Source organism: Columba livia, chromosome 2, assembly GCF_036013475.1.
Source record: "Columba livia isolate bColLiv1 breed racing homer chromosome 2, bColLiv1.pat.W.v2, whole genome shotgun sequence".
Lineage (NCBI taxonomy): Eukaryota > Metazoa > Chordata > Aves > Columbiformes > Columbidae > Columba > Columba livia.
The window spans coordinates 82,527,453-82,546,909 of record NC_088603.1 but is presented as its reverse complement, the minus strand read 5'-3'; the positions used below and the strand labels follow the sequence as shown (position 1 = coordinate 82,546,909).

Sequence of the window (19,457 nt, the reverse complement as noted above, 5' to 3'; positions counted from 1 at the left end):
AAACAGGAAAAGATTATTTGCTTATGGATGTGTCAATATATATTTTTCATGGCTCAGAATTTCACTTTTATAATACCAAGCTCAAAGAACAAGTTTTCATCTACTGTTACTCTTCTTACTAGCAAAATATCTGGCCTTGATTCTACATCATTGTATATACAAAGTACTTTCTTATCACTAAGTGAACTACAGTTTAATGTGCTTTGTTAGTGGAACTAATATGGTTTTTCTTCTTTCCTGTGTGTATTGTGAAGTTACTGTATATCATGGTTCAAAAACATTGTATCAAGGACTTTTTCTCACTCATAGATTTTTCATTGTAAATATCTAGAAATACTAAATCACCCAGAAGCATTGAGTTATTTATCCTGTTTCAGAAATAATTCTATCTTGTCTTCTGCTTAGGCTATCTCTTGGACTTCAGTCATAAAATATCCTTGATTATCCTTTATTTCTATTCATATTGTTCTTGTCATAAGCTGGATGACAGCTTTTCTCAGCCTTACGTAGATGCTAATATCCTTGAGGCAGCAAATCTCAGGTGGTGTTTCTTCAGCACCAAGAAACTGAGGTCCTGATCATCCAGAAATCCTTTAGTTCATACCACAGCATAAATTAAAAAAAAAAAAAAACAAAACTGTGAATTTTGTGTTTAACAAAACCATTTTCATTTCTGGCCTTTAGAGTACATAAAATTCCTGTATTATGAGGGTCCAGTAATATGATTGCTTTGCAAGTTTTTTTACAACAGTTCTATAATTATTCTGTATTGCCAGTAATACAGACACCACTGAACAGTCCTGTGCTTAAAAACTATTTCTACCATTTATTAGTGTCACCGTATCTTTAGATTTTGGGGCCTTTTTCTTTGATTTTTAATTGTCAAATATCTTGGCTAGAAAAGTGGAAGCAACTTTGCTAAACTTTAAATGTATTATGAGAGGACGTGAGAATTTAAGCCATATTTCACATATATCAAACCAGAAAAAAATAGTTACATTCTGTTCCCAGACAGAATAAGTTTTCTTTGAGTTCTGCAGAAAGATTTATTCAGATTTTGACAACTGCTGAGGTATCACAGTGTCCCACTCCAATCTGGAAACACCACCAGTGATGTATTAAGGATGGGAGCTGGGGAAGGAACATGGTGCTCTTACTTGGAAATTGGAAGGTCTGTTTCCAGAAATACTCTTGAGCACTGACAACATGCAGGTTTTCTGTACTAGCACTGAAGTAAGATTACAAACAAGTTTCATGTAAAGAAGTAGTAATTTGGTGTTAATCATGTTGGCATTTCTCATTTCAATTTCAAATATGAACTACTGACCTTGAACTGAAATGGTCAAATGGTCAATATTTCTTTTTCTTTTTTTTTTTTTTTTTTTTTTTACCACATACATTTAGTGTCGGACTTTTATTGGAAAATCTGTCAAGAGCAGGATGCTCCTTACCAATATGAAGGACCATACAGACTGCAGCATCAACAGCAAACAGCACAAGATGCAGAGACAGATTGACCATTCAGGGTCAATCCTTTCAGTTTGTAATAACATCTGACATAAAATACACTGCAAACAAGGAAAAGCTTTTCACTTTCAGAGGGCAAAAGTTTTCTTCTCCGCAGGAAAAAATCAGAGCAGCATCTTCTTGGCTGTCAGAATCAGGTAAAACTCTACGAAAAGACAAGTATCCCTTCCACACACCTAAACTGGGATGCTTCTGTCATCTGACCTGTTTTCTCACAAGGTGTTCTTTTGTTCTAAAGTATAATTTGGCAAAACAGAGCCAGAGTTCAAGTTTAAACTGCTGTCCAAAGTAACCCACATTTCAGTTGACACACTGAATCTTTATATGTACACATTACAACCGTTATTTCTTTGACATGACAGTTAAGAACGTGGTGTACAAGTCAAAGGTCTAAGCTAGCCAAAGAGTTTGCCCCTGTTCACTTTCTTGTGGCGATAAAGCCTGGATAATAAGCTGAATATAGCATAAGGTGAACAAATTGTGCATTTATGTTCTGTGTTTTATATGATGTCTATATTCAATTTTTATTTTGTTTTTTTAATTTTTTCAAACAAGAAAAACAATGTGTGAGCAATTAAATCATATTGAACTCACCTAATCTGAAATCTGGTTAGGTGTGAAAGAGCTGAAACAGAGTCAGCAGAGGTTTAGTATATACATCATGGCAGAATCTCTCTCTAATGTCTCATGAGCTCTGTCAATGTTTTGTGTGGATACAAATCAGGCAGAAAATAATAGATTCCTGTAAGTATACACATGACCATTTTTACCTGCAGCCCTCTGTGTAGTTATTGTCAGTGTTCTTGTAATGTGTAATCTTTATTAAAAAATAATTAAAAATTGCTACAGTAGTGAGAAAATTGGATAAGTTTTTCAATGCAGAAGTACAGCCCAAGACTTCATGCAGAACAAACTAATTATTTTCAAAATCTGACAGAAAAATCAGCAAGCCAGAACCTAAGCATAACAGTGGGAATCTGCATTTACATAACTGATCCAGTGGTGTTGGGTATTTACAATATCAGCAATAGAAATTAGAATTACCTAAATAATGTAAAAAAAAAAAACTCACAAAGACAAATAAATAAATAACTTTTAAATAAGTTCCTTTTTACACTGTGAGTTTTTTCTGAATTCCACAGTCTATGCATATTATATAAAACATATAACTTATGTTTTCACTACCTGTAATGGGAATAGTTGTAAAATATTGCAGTATTATATCGTAAAGCTTCACAATAATAATTGTAATATGTTACTGAGAAATCTGTCCTGTATCATTATGTATTTTATTGATTGTATGACTTATCTCTCATCATTTCACCAGTAATTGTATCTGCCCTGTGGCATTTGCTATTTACTAGCCTTCCATTGCTCTTCACACTTTTTACAATCCCCTTCCACCCCTTACAAGTCTTTGCATTGTAATATTGGATTCAGAAACCTTGCCTTTCGAACCAGAAATTTCTTAGTCAAATCATGTCATTTTCTGTGTGACTTAAGATACTAGGGTCTTGGCCAACATAAATGCTTAATAACACCAAGATTGTTAAGATATCATAGGACCTGATTGGAATTTCATATTATTATGCATAGGAAAAAGGTAAGGAATTTAGCTGTGATAAAGTCCCATTAAAATATTTTCCTCAGAGAAAAAAATGAAGATGAGTATATTTGGCATCCGGTACCACTGATAAGTATTTCAGTTTTTCAGAGAGATGAAGTTTTATTTTTAGATTCCCATGACATTCTTAGGACAAATTACCATACTACAGTGCTTCAAGCATCCAAATCAAAAAGGGGGCTGGTGAGTGTAGAAAAGAAAGAGAACAGCATAAAACAATAAAAAAGGCTATAAAGTGAACATTTTCAGGATCAATTCACCCCACAGAGCTTGACAGAAAATAAGAATGCTGGTTTACCCCAAAATACTCATTAAGCAATAAGTAAAGGTCATTGAAATCTGTGACATGGGATTATGATAAAGGAATAGTTGAACTGGGAGATCTCATCTAACATCCTGCTCCAAAGTCAGTCATCCACATCCATGATAAAGTACTTTGGCCAGTCATTGATTAGTCCTTGCAGATTTTTATGAGAACTTGGTCAAAGAACAGTTCTTCTGATAGACTTCCTATCAAATTCAGCAGAAGTGACTTCTTAATATTCTGAAGAAATTAGAAGAAAATTTGTCCAAAATATTTTATTCATACTGAAACAGTAAAATATTATTGAAAAAAGTACGATAAAGATACATGACATGCTCGTTTGGAAAATAAGGGTAAAACACGAGATGCGGGCTGGGGAGGGGGTGTGTTTCCATATTTAAATAACACTACATAGGACAGAATATGCTTATGAGGGGTTGGCTTCAGGTCTGCTTGAAGAGTCCGAACTTGTGTTCCACATACAAGATTTGAGAGGTTTCCTTTACCTTTCAGTGTCTTCTCTCTCTCAAAAAACTGGATGCTATATTTGCAGTTATATAACTCCATTAGTTAACACTTAAAGCATACTTTGGCATCCTATATTAAAAAAAAATCCTCTGTAGGAAAGTACTTTTTACAAATCTCAGTCTCAGGGTAGAAAGAACAAACAGGCACCTTGTTCATGGAGATGTTCGCTCTGTATGTTAGGTTTGAAATATTTTAGAGACATAAAATAGACTAAATGGCGCTACAATTTCTAATTTGATGCTTTATAGTAAAAAACAAGTAAGAAAGAACAAGAACATAATCATTTTTATTATTACTAACATCATAGACAATCGACTTGCTTTTCAAAGCTGATAATCCCATTTGTTTCATAAAGAAAGATGTTTTCAATTTTAGTCTTTTAAAAACAGTTGTAACAGCTAGAGATTAAAATATTTGATCTCTGAATCATTCTCCTCTCTGCTACCATTTCCCAGTAGAAAATTTGTGTAGCACAAAGCATTTAAACTACCTGGAAAATATGGGTTTGATCAAAAAGATCATGTTAAAAGAGTTTCCAAATACTGCAGATCATAAGGTGGTTTTAGTTATTTTTTGAGAAATCCAAATGTGGTCTTCATGACATAACCAGGGTATGCATATTTTCATATACCTTTACACTTCCAGCATAGTTTTAAATCAATAGACCTAAACTAAAATTAAAAAAAAATGGTTTGCTTAGTACAAGTGAATTTTACTTTTTGTACACAACCAGTATTTGATTTTTGCTCAACCCAAATCCTATGATGAAATTGGTTATTAGATATGTTGTGCTTGAGGCTTCAAAGCTGGCCTGAATTTTACTTGTGGGTGCTTTATCCCCAAATCAATTCCAGAAGATACAGGAAAGAATTACTTTTAAACACGGAACATAGATATTAATTCAGATTTTTAAGTAAACAATGCTTAATAACACCAAGATTTTAATCTTTATAATAAAGTCTAATCTAATTTATTTCAAAACAGTCTAATTTAAAGGTGTGCAACATGCGTCAGAATTATGTTCACACTGTAAGCTTGGAAAATGCATGAAGACTGATCCATTTCTGTCCAGGACTCTAGCAGAAGATGTGGCAGTTCAGATATTTGAACAGTTCACTTAATTACAAATACCCTTACTGGGATTTCCATGGAGCATACCAGCTATTTGGACATTGAACATATATGATGACAAAGTGTAGCATGAAGTTGCCACAGACCCTGATTTTGTTCAGGGCTGGCTAGGAATCTAACACCTTTCAAGCTCTGTGTGTCCTAAAATCAACTAAGAGTCCTAATCCCAACGTCCCTTTTCCCTTTGAAAGGTGTTTTGCTGGATGAGAATGTTTCTGCAGGTACTGACTACCCACCAACTACAGTATGATCTATTGCATGTACTATTAGAACAAACCCAATTTAGAGGCAGCTAGTGTGGAAAGAGTGTTTTGGATCTTTGTTGACTTTGTTGATTAATTAAAGGATGAGGTATGTTGATGGATTTGTAAGAGTCATATAACACAAAAATGCTACACAGCATCATAAAGCCCACAGAAAAGTCTACTAAACTCAAAACCAAATCTCTCTAGTTTTTGAAGACCGACTGTACCTAAATATAAATAATGCATTTGCCACATATGGAAGCAATAATATAAGAGGATAGTAAGCTTTGCTAAGGAAAAAAAAAAAAAAAAAAATCAATGAATCTTGGATATGCAAGATGATCTAAAATCTTTATAAACATTCTTTAGAAAGTTTAAACACCTCCTATGGGGACCAAAACTAAAACCTCAAAACCACTAGTTCCTCCCCTGAACCTGCACTCAAATTCAGGCTGACAATATATGTCTTGCAAATATTATCTTACTATAATATACTTGGGGCGGGATGGCTGTGCTGAGGCACATGTGGGAATTGCATAGTATGGTGGTACACAAAGTAAATTGGCCTGTGGACAACAAAGTAGAGCAAATAGGCTACAATAACAAAATCGTATTTTCATTTCCAGTCATCCTTAGCTTTATTTTTTAATCTTATGCCAGACTGAGTAAGTAGGTCTTGCATGCAGCAAGTTCCTTTTGAGTCAAGGTACTGATATTTTCTAAGATGTAATGTGTTAGTAAAACCTCTTAACTCCTTTGAGAAAGAATTAGTGATTCCTGTCCACTCGCATTGCCTGTGTCTGAGCTTGATCATTGTGAATGTCCCTGCATGTTTTTTCTCTTCTATTCTGTGTCAGTTTAGGATGATAACCCTGGCTGTTACCACTGACCTGGATTCACAGATGTGCAATGCCATAACTCACTCATTTGGATATTGTATTCATCCTATACTGCTGTATTTCAGTGTCAGGAAAGTGATGGGTCAAGTGGAATATTCACCACAAGTAAAAGTAATGAACCATTTAGCAGTTATAGTTCAGTCTGTTGCAAGGTATCTCTTGACATCACTCTCTCTACCCATCTATAGCAATAATCATGTAAGACAGTCTTTGAAATAGTGACACCACTGAGTGACTATACCAGGCATTAAAATCTAGTTAAGGCTACCACATCATTTCTGACATTGACCTGGTTATTACTGCTGTATCACATCTCATGCTAAAAGACAGAATGTCTTTAGATAGTCACATTTCTTTGGTGAGTATAAAATACAGGACTGAAGAGAAAATATTCCATTCTAGTTGTGATGAGAAATACAATAACCCATCACCATAGCAAAGAGCATATTTTATTTGAAAAATACGAATAAAAGATTTTTGTCCCTTTTGTTTATTAAAAGAAAATGTAACAATTTCTGTCAGTAACACTTGCATAAGGAGGTATACTTTACATCACTCTCTTGTTAAAAAAAAATATATATTTTTGGAGACTTTGGAAAAATAAGGATGGCCAAATACTTGCAACACACTCCTAATGGTCCTTAGAACACACTGTGTCATTTATATGTACTGCAAGTACAAGGTCTTAGAACATTATAATCCACAAAGTAACCCTAGGCAGTATAATTTCATATTCTTCTCTGCATTTAGAACATTTCCTTTGTTACCCTTCATGTGAGTCTATGAGTTTGGTTATCTCCACACTGGTCCAATATTTAGATTTTTTACAGGATGATTTTACAAAGCCTTCAACCACAAAAAATTTTGTAATATCTTTTAAAAGCAGTGAGAATATTTTTACATAAACATTTTCTTGCAGTATCCACAACATAAATAACTGCATCAATTAGAATTCAAACCCAAAAATGTTTACAATTATTTGATTTTCAAAGAAGAATGCAAAAATAAAGTGCATAACAGAGTGAAATTGCTTGAAATTTTACAGTTTTGTCTGTGTGTGTAATAAATGGCAACACTGATAAATTCATTTGTTTTCAGTGTAGGAATCTTAATCTAATGGCAGTAGACTTCAAGCTCTTCCCTATCTTGAAAGTGTATTACATTATAATTTTGATTTGGTTTAGGATGACAATAAATTTTTCCATTTTAAAGTACTTATGCAGACCATCTTCTCCAATGATGTGTCAAGATTACAGCATACTGAGTGCCCTCACCATTACAAGAAAGAGGGTTTGTTTGAAGGAATGCAACTAATTAATTTGGTGTAAATGTACTATTAGTTGAATAGCTGTTGCAGAAATAACATTGTAAATCAGAAAGCCCTTAGGCATCACTTGGTATGTGCCATTTAACTTCACTCAGTATCTTCCAGCTTAAGTAAAACTGGCAGTTTTCTGTGTTCAGTTGTTAAGTGGCAACAGAGTTACTATTTAGTCTAGTAGGAAGATATTCGAGAATATGAGCACACAAAAGATTCATGAAAGCTTTATGCAAAGTCTATATAATCGGACTTAACCATAAAGTAGGAAAGAATTTCCCATGATACTTTCACTGAATGTATACTTTGTTAAATCGGCAGTGCCACAAAATGTTCATGGCCTTCATGGTATACGGTGTTAATTTTCTTCTGGTTTAATCAAAGTTAACATAGAAATTCTCAAATATATTTTAAATCTGTTTCTAGGACACAAAAGGAGCAAAAGAAAAAAATGTAGGATCAGGAAAAGAAATCTGTAAACCTGTTCTTTCTGCACCATGAGGCTTTTTCAGTGGCCCTGAAGATTTAGTGTTCTGCTAGTTGTAGTGCAAACAACACAGCACTGTGATGTGTATTTGAATTAAAACAGTAAACATAAAAGCATGCAGATGTACTGTGGTAGAAAAGCACATATGGTGATCACGGTGAACAGGACATACCAAAGAGGACACACTGTAGCATCACTGAAGCAGTGTCTTGACAACCCTGAAGAGTTTTAAAGGATACAGAATTCTTGGGGCTGTGGCTACAATGCATATGCTGTGCAAAGAGTGCAACAGGAATGGAGAAAAAGGGGATTCTTATTTCTCTGAGATATGACCTCCTTCTCTAATTAAATGAATCAGAACATGAGTGTTAAGGAGTGATTCTTTGCTTACGTCACTGTACTTCTGTTGGCTTTAAGCCTAAATATTCTATGACGAGAATAAAAAGAAAACAATGGTGGGAACACTGTTTGAAGCACAAAATGCAATTGATTTTCCCTGTTTTGGTGTAGGGCCAGTGGGAACAGATATAAATATAACTAATACCTGGCTCTCAAAACTGTAATACAACAACTAAGGCAGTTTTCAAGCAAATGTGGTACAAAGTATTATGGCCCATAGTACTACTACTGCTGAAAGATTTTCTTCTTAGCACTCAACTCATACAATAGAAAAATTAAGATGTTGACACAAAGCAAGTGCAATCTAAATCTAATTTATACTCATAAAATCCTGCATTACTAGTTGGTTCATTCAGGCCAAAATTGAAACATACCCTACCCCCCAAAAAAAAGACAGTTCATAGACCATTCTCAGCTTGAGTATAATTCTTACTACATTAAAGCATCTGTTTAATTTTGCAATGAGAATGTCTACTTAAATGAACTTCTAGAAGATTCTGTATTTGGTAAAAAAAATTAATACAGATTATTAAACTATTTAAAAATCATCAGCAGAGCATTTTAGGATTTGGGATTCTTTTCCCTCTACATTGCCTTGTGGTTTCAGATGTTGAAAGGCAAACATTAAAATTTTCAAGGTGCAAACAAAACAGTGGAGTGCACAGAACTGTATCACTCTCCACACCAGCCCAAGAGAGTAAAGAAACATGACACAGCTTCTGCTTTGAAGAGTGTGCATATCAAATACATACCGCAAGAAGTTCACTTCCCTAAGTGAAGCTACTTTTCTTAGAAGCAGAAGACTGTAATAGATGGTAAATCTTACAGGTCGTAATCTTTCATGGGATGAGTTTCTGGTGTTCTCATAGTATTATCACAACGAAGACAAAGAAATGGTTAAAGTTTAAAATAAAACAAAAGAAAATAAAATAATTTGCTAGATTAGGTATTAAGCTGAACTGTTAAGCAGTTCTGCAATGCTAAAAAGACACTAACATGAGAAATCCATTTATTTAATTCACAGGAACCACAATAATGGTACATTTTAAGTTTTGCTTCCTCTATTGACTTCAAATGTTCCTGTTCCCATGATGCTTGAAATATAGAGAAAAAAGCTTGCTCTTTTTAGATGGAAATTACTCTAAAAGACATTAAATATCAGTAGATTAAACTAAAAAGAAAAACAAAAAGCATCATTTCATTCTCTTTGCTTCAGTTTTCCCTATTCCAATGTCTTACCAGCATCTCTATTTTGCTCCTAGTCACACACAAAATAGAGAGACATTATGATTAAGAACTCTTTGTTTTAAACTGACTGTTTTAGCTCCTGGATTCAGACCAGCAAAAGACCAGGAAAGCTTTCTCTATTGACATAAGTGAAGCACAGTGAACCAAATAACTGCAAGGTTTGATGGGGTCACTGTTGTTATTTTTATTGAAAGAGTCTATGCTTCATCTGCTTCGCTGCATAAAGAGTACTGTGGACCCATTTAAATTGAATGAATGATATTCCTGTGAAAAGACAAAAAGGACAACACTGGAAACAATGATTCCTCTAGGACATAGCTACAGAGTAAGTCAGGGGCTATGGGCCAGAGCCATGTTTGAGCTAACAGCTAATAGTGCCCTCCATCTCCTAGCTGGTTATGGGTGAAAAGATTATGAAGGACATAATAGAATGACATCATCTCAATGCAGCTAAACTAAATCATTATAGGACCGTTTATTTAAGAGGACAGGTGTGGCTTATCCCTTCTGCAAAGGAAACACACCGTTAGCATTTCTCATACTCTGTTGGCTACCTCATATTGGGATTACAAGGCCTAGAGCACAGCTAGAAATGCAACATCACAACCACCTGCAAGAGATTTGCTCCTCTGTTATTTATCTTCCTAAACAGGCATGACCATAAACTTAGTGTAGCTTGGAGATGTTAAGCATTTTGCAATAAAAATGCCTTTTCTTGGCTTTACTTCAGGTATTGTTACAGATACAGTACCACAGACTTTTTGAGCAATTAAAAAATATACACTAGGGACAATAGCTTCTTTTTTCAGTATTTTTCAAAATTTGACTTTCTTCAAATTGGAGAACCCAGTTTCAAACGTGAAAATGGCACTTGTTCTACAGTAACCGCATACAACTTGCTCTGTTACAAGTTCTGTCTTCATTTTTTGTTACCGTCGCTGTCATTTTATCTCCACTTGTTTAGGAACTTCTTTGTTCTGGGAATTACAACTAGGTTGTTCTTTCTGATTCTATTTCCCCATAGAGTTCAGCTAGCTTCTTGAACTCAGGTCCCCAGTCTCCAAGGTAATTATAATCCTCGTCAGAGTGTGTTGTGGCTGAATCCAGAGAGCTGATAGACCCAGCTTCTGATCTATGACCCTCATAGGCATATGTCTGTAGGGAGTCATACGGGGGCACGCTGGGGTCCAGATCAGCCTCTGCCAGTCTTTGTTTAATGAACTCCTGAACATCTATACTGTCGAGGCTTGAGGAGGGATGATGCCTGGCCGCAGGCTTCACTTCAGGACGAATATCCCTACGGTATTTTAGCTCCTCAGCAGCTGATGGATTCCGCAGTGCAGTGATGTCAAATGCTTCTGTGTCTTCTTCTCCACCACCCTCATCGTCATATGTCACAACATTTTCCCGGACATCTTCTTCTGAAATGATCAAGGGCTCCTTCTTGCTACGTCTTAGAGTGATGAAAAGGACCACAATTGCTAAAGAGAAAACTGCAGATATTAGATTAGGTTTAAAATTTACATCTGAAATAAGTGGACATATGCTAAAGAAATAGCAGACACTATGTCACAAATATATAGTAGTAATACTTTCAAGCTAATACTGGTATTTGGAATCATTACATCAGGCACTTGTCTGTAACAAAAGGGTCACCAAACCTGTCAAATCTGGAAAAGAGTGTACTTATGTTCCTAAGTGAATGCCTTTGTCGTGTAACGTGTTAGCTGAAGATAGATTGCTGTATGCCTGGAAAGCACCCATGATGTCCATACAGCTGTGTTTTGACATAGCAGCTTGACAAAGTGCTGAGACCACAAAATTAAGGGGAAAATTAATAATGCTGTGCTGAAATTACAGACTTCCAATACAGCCTGATCTTCCAAAGGGCCTGTAAAGATTGTTCTTCTACTGTATATTTTCTTTGTGAGGATTACTGGTATTTCTTGAGCCAATAATAAAATTAGATTATCAGGGATCTCATAAAGGACATAAAAAGGAATAACATTATTTCAGTTAAATGAGAAATGAGTAATTAATGCTGACATTTTTTCAGAAGCATTATTAAGGGGCTTTCAGTGCTTAATTAAAACCAATATTTAGTATATATATTTAATTAAAATGTAAAAAGATTAATACTCAATCTTGTATGATAAAATATAAGACTATAATCTAAATGTATTACTATACATTTTAAAGTATCTTTCTGACAAGGAAGTTCTGAAGTAAGCTGTGAGGAAAGTAATCTTTAGAAAATGTAGAGCCTTGGAAAAAAATCTACAAGATCTCCTATGCAGGTCACAGTGCATTTTCCATAATTTTTTGCTGTCTCTATAAGAATGCACAAAGGTACATGAGTAGTACAGAGACATGTACTCAGCAAGATCTGCCTCTGACAGAAAAAAAAAAAAAAAAAAAAAAGGAAAAAAAGAATATTAACTAATGGGTAACATCCAAATTGGCCTGGGGAAAAAAAAAATCAAGAGAAAATGCACTTGCAAGGGCATTTATCTAATGGAGTAATCTTATAGTCTCACATGTCCCTTGCCCCCCTGGATTATGTTGTGCACAGCTATCAGCTTAGCCCACAGAGGTAATTAAGAAGCTGTTTTTCTACAGTGTTAATGGTGCTTCTTACAGTGTAAGGCATTTCAAAAAGCTTTCCTCATCTCTTTTCTATCATTTTTCACTGTTCTAGAGATGGAGTTAGAGTCAGTGGTTTTTTAAAAACTTCAAAATTACAGAAGAAAGATCTGCAGTGTTAATTACTTGATAACCTCTGAAACATAATTTCCTGTGGACTCCAGATATTCACAAATGTACTTTAAGGGCATTCTTCCCTATTAATTTAAGCTAAACCTTTCCCCCTTAATCACAGCCATGTGTTTCTAATTACCTCCTACTACAACGCAGTCTCTGGTTCAAAAACATCATACTAAAAATTTCTGCCCTACCACATTCAGAGAACCAGTGGAAGGATAGCATTACTTAAGACTGAAAAAGGCTTACCAAGAAGAATGACGACACAGAGCAGGATCGCAATTAAAGCTCCTGTGCTCAAGCCAGCTGAGGAGAGGAAAGCTTCAGCGTGGCAAGTTCTCACTCGTCCATCTCTCTCACATGCACAAACCCTAATTGTGAGAGTACTGCTGCTGCTGAGAGGAGGCACTCCACCATCAGAAATCAAAAGTGGGAGGTAATAGATATCTTGAGTGGTTCGACTGTATCTCCTTCTTCTTGTCAGAATACTGGCTGTATTATCTACAATATCAAAACCAGAATATCATTTTAATGAAGCAAAAATTTAAGTAAATATTATTGGCTGTTTGTTTGCTGTTGAATAGAAGCACGGGGCATCTTAAAACTCACCAGTCTTAATCTGTGAAAATCCAGAATCTAGAATTAAAACTTGGCAGGTAGCATTTGTGGACAATAGAGGAGAAAGAGGAGGCCAGAGAGAAGTAATTAGCACTACATAATAAGATTATTAAGATCATGTACTTGTCTTAGAGTCTAAATGAACTTTGACAAACATTTTGGGATGAGTTTTCAAGTGTTTTAATTCCACGTTATGATGGTAAATTGTAAATTGTAAATGTGAATACCTGGAATTCTGATAATATTTTTTTGTGGAATTCATCCACAACATAAAATCCTGTTGATTCTGAGAAAAATGTTCAGAAGTGTTCAGTAAAAGTTAAAACAAGACCTTAATATCTTACTGTGATGGGTTTTATAAATCAAATGAGGTTTCAGAAAACATCTGAAGGGAAAGTAGACAAAGACTCATGCTGTGGAGAAGTCAGAAGGAAGAAGGGAAGAGGGATGATGGAAGGGAAGGGGGAAAGAGCAGATATAATGTGTTCTAAATTGGTAGAGGTATAAGGTAAGCAAGCAAAGGGGAGATAGTAATTCAAGATTACATCACTATTATGTTAGCTACAGGTCTATCTCACTTATATTACAGTCAGTGAGAATACTAATGCTTAATACATACATTGCAAGAGCATTTATATTCACTAATTAGGACAGTAAGTGCCACCCACATCCCTTTCAGTCCAAGAAATTAAGGGGAATAAAGAAAGTGCAGGGGAATAAATGCTACTATAATACATAGTTATATCTTGGTTTCATATGTGCAAAATGGAATTTCAATTCGTTGCCCTGACTTTAAAAGTACTGCCCCCTGAATAATAGCTCACAGATAAATCAAATAAAATTTGAGATAGTGAGAAATCAGAGACATGAGCATTTATGAAGAGAGAGAGATGGGGACAATGAAATTGGAACAGGGATTAGAAGAGAACACTCCTCTCATACTACTTGCCCATGATTAACAGTCACGCAGTTTCCAAGTCGTGGGGTTGTAGGTTTGGAGTTTTTTAACAAACAACACAGGAGTGATAAGTACAAAAATACATCTGCTGGGATTCTCTTCCTATTACAAACTAACCAGATTTTTTTTTCTTTCCTTGCCACTGTGGCTACAACATTAAATGTGTTTATCATAACCTTGGAAAAATGAAGCCTGTGGCTCTTCGTGAAAATCTAGTGCAGCTAGTGTGGTAAATTTTAGCCCATGTGACTGATCACTTTCCACATGCGTATTTGAATGAAGTTTTTGTTCAAACTTGACACAAACTGTTTACGAGGTGACTATTCTTCATTCCACATCTGTCAAGCTCTGTGCCAAATTTTAAAACATTCATTTTAACTCATTTATCTCAAAATTTTGCTTTTGTGTATCACCCGGCACTGGTACTGAGAAAAACTCATAGTATAAACCCCATCAGCATAATATCATAACATAACATATTTGGTAACAGGTTTCACACAATATATATACACATATATATAGGAAGTGATACCCTTGCTGGTGGGTCAAGAACTGAGTATCAGATTCTATTGCTTTGAAGTTCATTAGCTTTTATTTGCTACCCTCCCTATCTATGATCATGAAATCTCCAGCATGATGAGTTTGTTAAAAACTCATTAAGTTTTGTTCTTCTCATTTGCATTGAGTGCAAAATATGTTATTTATTTATTTATTTATTTATTTGCAGTAGGTTTTGAAGTCCTCTTCTACTTCTTGAAGTCAATATATGTTTTTGACACCTGAATCCCAAGATTCATGCCAGCTTCCTCTATATAGTCATGACACCAGCCACTTTTAATGCCATTTATATTAATTCCATTTGCAGAATCCTATTGCAACCAGAAGGAGATGAACAGGTAATTCTTTCATCTGAAAAAAATCTGACACAGAGTAATACCATCATGTTGTGGAAATGGTATTTGCACGAAAGTTAGTATTTTCTTTTGACATAGGATTATGGAAATGATTCCTATAAAAGTGTAGCATATGACACACAGAAATGTTTATTTCATTTTTATAAAAACACTATTAAACTTTAGCTGTTTTCTTTATTGCTTAATTTGTGCTTCTGAAACATTATTAAAACATACTGTGGTGTTCTAGTAATGTGGAATTGTTTTCTTACCTTGTTTTTAAGAAATATATTATTTCTACATTATTCTGCAACTAGACCAGGCACCAAAGTGTTCTGTACTATAATTGAGTCAATTGATTGAAGAAATCAAGCTTCCTATCAACGCAATTCAGATTACATTTATTATGTAAAGAAAACTCTCCCCTAACGCAGAGTGAGCTGTGGCCTTATGTACGTAATTACAGACTGTGCCCTCCCATGGAGGTCTTATTAAGCTCTGCCAATCTAACTCTAAGATACACAGAAGTCTAATTTTACAAATTCGGACCAGCTTGTTCTTTGATATATGTATGGTCTTCTACTTTTAATAAAATGCAGTACATGAACAATCTCAGACATCTATTTTCAAATACTCCTAAACCAAGCAAATAATCTTATGGAACACAAACTACAAAGATTGTCCGTATGTCTTTCAATTTTTCAATACATATTGGTATAACCAGAGGGTAAAGTAACCAGCTGGTTTATCTTTCTGCTACTTAATGGTGCATAAAAAACTTTTGCCTGTGTTTTTTTTTACTAATATCTTGCCCATTTGCCACTCTCTCCCCTTCTTTATACTAGACTGTCAGTCCCAACTTCTCTAATACTGCTGGAGGACACAGATAAAATCTTCAGTGGTTGCAAGAGGGAAACCACCATAGAATACAAAATGACATTTGGTTGGTCTGCCTGTCAGCTGCCAAAGCAGCAGCAGATTGAGCTCTAGATACAGCCCAAGAGCAGAAATAAACTTACGTATCTGTGATTGGTAGAGAATTTCAAATGAAGACATATTGTGCATAAAAAGAAGTTAACATTCTCAGTTTATATCTATAAGGTGGTGACTGTTGCTTCTGCCTTTCTACACTCAGAAAAAAAAAAGCTTCATTATTATTTCCCCCATATGCATGAAAAACTCACGGACTTTCTCATTGTTCAGAAGCCAATTTATAATTGCTTCCCTTCCTTGAAATACAACTTGTTAAAGACTAGTAGCAGAGTTCCTATCTAACAGTTTATCTTTTTATCTTCTGAAGTTGCAGGTTGCTATACAAAACAAGGGTGAGAAATATGATCCCAGGAATACCAGCTGTTCACACTGCTAAATTTTGTCACTCTCCCTGATATTTTTTTGGTGTGGGCCAACAGGACTCTCTCATGTAACAGCCAACCACCATCAGAGTTAATAACCTGCACTAGGGACCCTTCCCAGCAGGTAGTATGGAGAAGGGTGCAATAGGTTTGTCTTCTGTTTTATACAGTGCTTCAACATTATTGCAGCAGCCTGTGGAACCTTAAGCATCCCTAAAAAGCCTTGTGCTACACATGCTGCAGCACATAAGTGACTTTCATGACACAATGACACTGCTCTGTTGGGCTACAATACAACTTGCACATTGTTTCATAAACTCAGAAGAGAAAAAAACCCACGTAATAATGAAATCTGAGCTTCACTGGGTACTACACACAGTCTAGAGGAGGTACAAGGCCAAGTGTTATGTAATGTACATAGCCTGTTTTATTAAGCTTCATTACAGGAGAACAGTCAGAGTCCTGTTTTACTTAGTGGGTTGTTCTTTTTTCTTTTTCCTTCAGCACCAATACTGCCACAAAAAACTAAAGTTTGAGTGGTCACCTAGAAATACTACTGAAGTCATTAGAGAAGCACAAAGCTCCTATATGCACTTTTTAGCACATGTACTTGTCAACAGAAAGAAAAAGGAATTTCAAAGAAATGACAGTTCTAAGGATAATTGTATTTCAAGTTACAACAAATGAGGAGATGACAATCACACAACAAAGCTATCCAGAAATAATACCTTAAAAACGTAAGGTTATGTCAAGGACTCAAAATGAAATTCCCTGTTGATAGTAAGTGACACTGTATCCATGAGCTAAGCATTAATTTAACATCTGAGATATCTTTTATCCCAAAAGAAAAATTCTCAAACCTGCTAAATCCAAAAGTGACAGTAAGTGGTTTTACCAACGATAAGAATAGTCTAATTTCTTCTTAATACTCCGATTTATTTCTGTTCTGGTGCCTACAAGCAACAAACTTCAGTTCAGCTGCCCTGTCCATGTAAGTAAGAAAATTGTACAAGATTTTGTCCATTTGAATCTTCTTGGGCCTATAGCCAAATAAGGCTCAATATTTAAATCTGAGCAAGAAAGTATAACCTCCTCCTTTTATCTTCTGGCATAAATCTAAAAAAGAGTGAATGATCCAGTATCACCATGCAGCTATAGAAGCAGTGATGAAAATGTGGGCTAAAAAGAAAAAACATCAGAAACTGAATATAGAGAAGAAGAACTGAGGATTTCTGAGCAGAAATCTAGCAGTAGTGAAAGGATTTAAGCACAGACACTATTGGCAAAGTTGTATAGGAAAGAGCATTGATGCGAGCATGTATGCTGTAAGGATAACTGTGGACAAATGGGAAAAAGTATGGGGGAAAAACAACAACAACAACAATAACAACAACAACAAAACCACCACAAAACTGTGAGAAAAATAAAAAGAAAATACCAAAATGACAAAATAGAAAAACTAGATAATTCAAATGTTACAGTGAAAAAATCTGAAAAGAGCTATAATTAAACCATGCTTCTCTGGAGTGGAAGATCTTGCCAAACAAGGAACTGACATTTTTATACTGGAAAGTATAAGTTACAGTTCTTTCAACATTAAACTGTTTTTCTTGTATCTTTAACATAATAGAATTAAATACTAGCATAAGACACAATTTGAGGCAAAGAAGGAGCCAGGATCAAATTTTGAATTTCAAAGAGGTACCATGGTGAATATATGGTGTTTGTATTCTATTGACTAATAACTAGCCTGGAAATTTCTGTTCCCAATATCATCAGAAGTGATAACTGTTACTATTGCTCTCAATATTACAAAGTTACGGACAGTAACTCTTAGTCCGTGTGTGTGTGTGTACATATATATATACTGCACAGTAATTAATCTCTTACATGTTATTCTTTCTTACCAAATCTTTTAGAATATTTTACAAATGAGTTCTCTAACACTTTCACAGAGAAGGAAACTTCATCAAATATAATGTTGTGGAAGGTGACTACAGGAACACTTTGGAGGATACTCATTTATTTTTCACAATTTGAGAATTCCTTTGACACATTATATGTTACAGGCGGACACAAGAGAAACGGAAATAAAAACAGTAAAAACGTGTTTATAGTTTAAAGCATGTTTTAATTTTCAGCTCTGCTTATATCAGCAGTTCAACTTCAATAAATTTTCTGAGAAGTCATAACTAATTAAAACCAAATAAATTATATTGGAGTGATTTGCATTTCTTATATTTCTAAAGTTAGATCTGTTAACTTGTTCATGTGGTATTATGTTGATAGGCATTTCTCTTACATTTCTTTACTGATAACTCTTGTAGGTTGTTGTTTTGTTGCTTTTTTTGTTTGTTTTTTGTTTTTTTTTTTGTACCGGTTTGAAAGATATTGCCAGTGGACAAAAAGCTATTGCCAGTGCCTAGTTCAGTGGGTGGAAAAGGTGAAAATCAACTTAACAGACTTTTGGGGCCTGAAAAATAGTTATTAGCTTATGGGCTGGTTTGTGAAACACCAACAGGTAGCAACACTGAAAACAAATGCATGAAAAACCTATACACAATGTGCTAGCTTACTTACCTATCTCATCCATCTTAGATCCAACTTTTTTTAAACCAGAAACTGATCCAAAATATTCAGAGGTCTGAAAAAGAAAAATGTCTCCCTGTATGGTACCTATTCCTGGTCTTCTGTCCTTTGTGCCTGCAGTAGAATTCTGTCTTTGCTTTCATATGTTGATTCTGTGATAATACCTGCTCAGGCATTCAATCTGTTTACAGTAACAGCACTTCTATGGACTGTACTTAGGGTCACCATGCATAATGCTAACTTTGCACTTTCTCAGATACGATTTCTCTCAAGTTACATCTTGTCTTTTTCACAGGGTTATATTTTATTGAAGGATAGTAGTAACTTGCAATACTACATAACCATAGCATGTCACTTTGATGTAAATGAAGGTAGGAACTATGTAACTGTTTCCTGCTTATTCTAAATTGCAAAGCGAGGATTTCAGCCTGACCTTTTTTTGATGTTACTTAAGACTCTCTGGAGCAACTAAGACATAGTCTGGTATCTGGCATGCTTATTTGTAACTTTAAAAACTGTAAGTCCGTTCAGTGGCCCGCTACAGACATCTTGTGCTATATAGTTGAGGATAAGA

The 19,457-nt window shown here is 35.0% G+C and overlaps 1 protein-coding gene across 6 annotated transcripts in view; it reads right to left on the bottom strand.

Annotated features, from left to right (window-relative positions):
* Positions 1–6,688: 6,688 nt before the first annotated feature.
* Positions 6,689–19,457, bottom strand: part of CDH18 (cadherin 18) — a 552,389-nt gene continuing 539,620 nt past the window's right edge. For 3 of the 6 annotated variants that reach the window (XM_021283817.2, XM_021283818.2, XM_013371467.3), the window contains 2 exons: positions 12,720–12,971; positions 6,689–11,203 (listed from right to left, as the gene is read on the bottom strand). In XM_021283817.2, coding sequence (XP_021139492.2) covers positions 10,701–11,203; positions 12,720–12,971 — 755 coding nt within the window. In that variant the 3' untranslated portion in view covers positions 6,689–10,700. The remainder of the gene's footprint in view (positions 11,204–12,719; positions 12,972–19,457) is intronic. The other 3 variants (XM_065052617.1, XM_065052616.1, XM_065052618.1) reach the window with 3 other exon arrangements.